The sequence below is a fragment of the Mastomys coucha genome, chromosome X, assembly GCF_008632895.1.
Source record: "Mastomys coucha isolate ucsf_1 chromosome X, UCSF_Mcou_1, whole genome shotgun sequence".
In the NCBI taxonomy this organism is placed as follows: domain Eukaryota; kingdom Metazoa; phylum Chordata; class Mammalia; order Rodentia; family Muridae; genus Mastomys; species Mastomys coucha.
Window position 1 is genome coordinate 103,527,512 of NC_045030.1, and position 5,358 is coordinate 103,532,869.

The 5,358-nt window shown below is 42.3% G+C and overlaps 1 protein-coding gene across 1 annotated transcript in view; it reads left to right on the plus strand.

Moving 5' to 3' along the window:
- Nucleotides 1-893: 893 nt before the first annotated feature.
- Nucleotides 894-5,358, plus strand: part of LOC116093918 (testis-specific protein TSX-like) — a 9,425-nt gene continuing 4,960 nt past the window's right edge. Inside the window, exons 1-4 of the mRNA XM_031375772.1 lie at nt 894-1,098; nt 2,174-2,209; nt 2,550-2,586; nt 3,689-3,770. Of these exons, the coding sequence (XP_031231632.1) occupies nt 1,005-1,098; nt 2,174-2,209; nt 2,550-2,586; nt 3,689-3,770 (249 nt within the window). The 5' untranslated portion in view covers nt 894-1,004. The remainder of the gene's footprint in view (nt 1,099-2,173; nt 2,210-2,549; nt 2,587-3,688; nt 3,771-5,358) is intronic.

Here is a 5,358-nt window from a genome sequence, read left to right on the forward strand (position 1 = left end):
AGCAGCTGAAACCTACAAGTGAGTGTGTTTGTTCTAAGCCCTCTAATGAGGAAGCACATTTAGGGTAGGTACTACCAAAGTTGTGGCATTCTCTAGCTTCTGTCCCACCTCTCTGCCCATCACCATCTTACCCCCCACATAACCCCACACTCCTGCCATGAGCCCCACCCGTTATGGTTCTGGTCCCAGCCTCATGCCCACCCCCACCATCTGTGCTCCTTGAATAGTGGTGGGAACTAACAGTCTGTGCCTGTTGATTAATAAGGAAAGTCAAGCCCTGGGAGTTCCAGTATCTGACACAGTGTCAGGAAGGGTATAAGCATGCCTTCCTACACCCCAGCAGAGAAAGAGAACCCAGACTCCAATTTTTTTTCTATGCCCTTAGAGGATAAGGGTAGAAGGTACGATGAAATTCTCTTATACTACACCTCCTCAGAACTCTCTGCCTGCTCCTAGCCAATTTCCTCACCTCCAAGCCTCACCTCCAAGCCTCACCTCCCACCTACTGGTTCCCAACCACCGTACCCTTCCTACACGACTGCCAGCTGATCCCATCCAGCCTCCTGTTCTATACAAGTGCTGGAAACTGGAAGGGTAGATTGGGAAGGACAAGTTCCACGGTTGGAGGATCTGGTACCTGATTCAGTAAAAGGAAATCCACAGGACCTACTCCCTCGTCCCAATACTCACTAGATCACACAGGTTTCCTTAATACCTTCTTCTACCCTAGCTGAAGGAAAATGTAGAGGTCAATGTTTTCTAAGACCAGGATGGAAGATAGGCATTTAGGATAGAAGTATGTCCTTCTCTGGTTCTACACATTCCCAACACCCCGGCTCTGCAGACTCCGCCCCCTCACCTTGACCCCACCCCATCACGAGCTGTGATAAAAACTTGAAGTTCTGGCCCAAACCCTCTCAGGCCTTTATTCACAGCACCCACCTAGACTTGGGTATCAGCTCTACCAACAAGGTCTCCCTCTACAGGAGCCGAATCCCGGAGCTATGTCTGAAAAGCAAGACCCCAAAACCCCTGAAGCAGAATGCAGTGCAGTGGATGAGAAGGAATTCAAAGATGAAGAACAATGGCTTTTTGAAGGTAAAGTCCTACTTACTTTTTTATAGTTACCGAAAAGAGGAAAGTGACTCCTCTGGGCATGAGTCCAGAGAGACTGTTTCTTTCAAATTCCCCAGGAGCGAAGGGGAAACCATCTCCTGTCTCCCCAGGTTTTTCATTTCTCATGCCACCTCTCCCTTGATATCTAAGTAATATCATCCTAGGATCCTTAGTTTTCTCCAAAGCTGTCAAACTAAACCAGAGATTCTCTTTAACTGGAGGCAACCAGAGTGATGAACAATACAAACTTTGACGAATGAACTAAATCAGTATTAGTAAACCGTGTGGAGCTACAGGTGGGAGACTGTTGAAAAGGATTGTCTTTATAGATTAGAATGTCCCAGTGTAAGCCGGCAGTTACTGTCCTCTTTCTACGTTCTCCTCAAATGTGGGTCATCTAGTATTGCTCCTAGATCAAACTGAAGGACCTACTCAAGAACGACAACAAAAACCCTATAAACTAAGACATTTAACATGTACTTTGAATTCATTTTTTTTCTCCTTAAGAAAGTAAGTGGGAAGCCTGGCAATGGTGGTGCATGCCCTTAATCTCAGTACTCAGGAGGCAGAGGCAGGTGGATCGCTAAATTCAAGGCCATCCTGGTCTACATAGTGAGCTCCAGGAGAGCCAGGACTACACAGAGAAACCCTGAGTTGAAAAAGCAAAACAAAACAAGAAACAAAAAGTGAGCTAGACATGGTAGCATATACCTTTAATGCTAGCCCCTCGGAAGGCAGAGGTAGGCAGATATCTTTGAGTCTGAGGCTAGCCTGTTCTACATAGAGAACTCCCGGCCAGCTAGGGCTATATATATACAGTGAGACCCTACCTCAAAACAAATAAAAAACCAATAGAGTTGTTTAACCTTCCCCCATAACAGTCCATAAAATCTGTACATTCTTGCTCCTGTACCTCCTAAAACATGGAATAATACATGTGAGGATATTTTCAAAGTGCTTTGACTTCTAACACGTTAAAGGAGTTTTATTTGCGTCTGAGTCTGTGTAGGTTTTAATCCTCAGTTTGCCTTTTTATTCTCTCTTGTTTCTTTCACAGTTCTGGGAATCAAGCCTGGGCCTTCCTCTGCTCTGGGCAAGTATTATTCCTTGGAACCCTACCCCATCCCACCCCCACCTTGATATTTTTGGTTGCGTTGTTGTTGTCATTTTGGTTTTTATTTATGCTTTAACAGTCTAGGTCTTTTTTTTTTTAAGCAACTGTTAAGCCTTAGTTTAGAGGGTCCAATCTCCAACTATTCCATAGGTTGTAAATAGAAACCTCTGTTGTATTTAGCTTCAACAATATCACTGAGCATGTAGGGGTCTCCTTCCCCTAACAGTTTAAGCCCAAGAGGCCTTCCAACCCAACTTCTCCTTTCTACCAACCTTTGCTTCATATCTGCATTTTCATATTTTATTTTTCATGATTACAGATGATGACACTGAGAAGCAGGAGGACGAGCCGATGGGGTAAGTTGTGCAAAACTTTATTCACATGAACAATGGTCACCTTTGTGTCAGCAGCTGATTGCCACCCAAGTGAACAAGAAGTACATCCCACATGACCCGCAGGATTTGATGCATAGCATAGAAATGTACTCTTCCATGAGACAGCCTACAACCGTAGCTGGGAATCTATCACACTTCTCCCTGACCACCACCACCACCACCACCCCCAAAAAAAGAAAAGAGCCTTTGGTCTTCTCATGGATTGAAACTGGTAACTTGCTGTGACTTTAAAAGCAAATGTGTTACTGCCATAAGGCTAAAAAGTTTTCTTTATATTTTTATTTCTCACAGTGTTCTGAAGCCCTTGTTCTGAACATGGTAGATAGCAATTTCTCTTTTGTACTCAGTTTTCATGGGGGATGTTCCCAAGGCCAGGTGCATTCTTGTTGCTAAGGCTAGTGAATGACGCACAGTGTCCCAGAGAACTGATAACTGAATTCCCAGAAACTCTAGGAGAAAATGTAGCCTATTCGTTTCATGAAAACAGAGGGTGGGAACACAAGCGCAGCCATACCTACTTGTAGAATCTTGGTCTAGACTGTCTTGAAAAGCACACATCCTCCACTGTGGATGGTCTAGGGTCAGCATCTCAATATAGCTAAATCATTTAGTGACCACGGACAAATCTGTTTCTGTTAGGAATATTGGGAATCAAAATTAGGCTAGTGATTGTGACCTGAACCAAAAACAAGAACAAACTGGATAAAATTCCAAAACTGAAGCTTTTTAAAGAAAAGTGTTTGGAGAACAAAATACATTTATCAAGTAAGCCAGTGAAAGTGCAACAAAGTATAGTCCAAAAACAGATTCACCTTGCTATTTCATTTCAGTTCTTTAATCTATACAATGAAAAAGTTGCTCTAGGTGACACCCTTCAGCTTTTATATTTTGTTCAAGGCATTTTTTCTGAAGTAAATCATAGTTATTCAATCATTTATTTGGTTTTTAGCCCCTGATTTTACTTTAAGTAACAGATTAGTATGTGAGTTTCTAATTTGCATGTAGTCCAGTATTGAGACAAATAACTCTCCAATGTATTTACTATTGTGACACTTTTCTCTAGCCGCACCGAATTTCTTCGCCTGCAAGATATTCTCCAAGATGACAAAGTCAGCAGTACCAATGATAAGGACACTTTCCAGGCTGTAAGTAGTCCAAGGAAGACAGATGGGACCCTGCAAAACACAAATGTCAAGGGTGGATGAGCTCTAAACATGAGGCAGTAGACGTGGCATTAGGATAATGATGTCCACTAAAAACTGAACCACACTAAGAACATATTTAATGTGTTTTCCAGAAGTAAGATCCCCTGGAGTTAGGAGTTATAAGAGCTTTGAGCTAGCTGTACAATGTGGGTACTGGACATTGAGCTCAGGCCTTCTGGAATAGCAGTGAGAACTATTAAGTGCTGATCTAACTCTCTAACCCATATTGCATTCATTGTAGAAAGCCTCGCTTTACTTATTTGTTTGTTTGTTTGTTTGTTTGTTTGTTTTGGTTATTTTTTGAGACAGGGTTTTTCTATGTAGCCTTGGCTGTCCTGGAACTCACTCTGTAGACCAGGCTGGCCTTGAACTCAGAAATCTGCCTGCCTCTGCCTCCCAAGTGCTGGGATTAAAGGCATGCACCACCACTGCCCGGCAGCCTCGCTTTAAAATTTTCCAAACAAATTTGGGGGAGAGGGAAGGTCATGGAATGGGAGTGGGAGGGGGCAGGGAAGAACTAGGAGTGAGTGGAAGGAGGGGGAAATGCAGCCAAAATATTGTGTATGAGAAAAGAACTTTTTACAAATCCAAACAAACTGATAATGTGTTTAAAGAACTGGAGTGGTGAGGGGACTATAAATCAAGTCATATAAAGGACTTGTGATGATGTGACCCATCCTGGAGAGGATTTAGGGCTAATGTAATAGTGAGAAGGCTTGGGCTAGAGAGAAGGCCCAGTGGTTAAGAGTCCTCTTCCAGAGGACCAAAGTTTGATACCAGCACCCACATTAGCTGGCTCATGACAAACTAACTCCAGCTCCAGGAGTAACCAATGCCTTTGATCTCTGTGGGCACCTGTACTCACGTGCACATATCTACATATGCATGCATGCACACACATAATTAAAAATAAATCTAAAAGTTTGAAGGCCTGTCCTGTGGAAGCAACATTTGTTATAGTAATGGTTCAGAGGAGCTGAATTAGAATAAATGAATAAATGCTTTATAAGTACGGCAAGACAGCTCCCTACGGAGCATAAGTATGCATATGTGTGTGTGTACATATACATACATATTTATGTTTAGCATGAAAAGAGTTATATACATAAGAATTTTTATACATATTTTTAAATTATATAACCCAATAATTTTTCTTGGGAGTACACTACATGAATAAACTAAAGTGTTTAAACTTGCACACGTAGCAAGTTTATTCTTGGCTGAATTATTGATGCACAGTGTACAGAAAGAGCGGTAACAGTCCTACCTTACTTATTCAGCTTCTGGAGTACTGTGTATTTTTATTATCATTTTCTAAAGTATGGGTCTGCAAAAAGGTATTTTAGCCCATAAAAAGTTTTTTTTTTAAAGCCAAATATGGTGCCTTAAACCTGTAATCCCAGCATTTCTATGGTGAGGTGGGAGGCAGAAACAGAATGGTCTGGGAGCTTGTAGGCCAGCTACCCTGGACTATGCAGCATGGCAGAAACAAGACTTAGCCTGTCCCAAAGCGCTCTCTCTCTCTCTC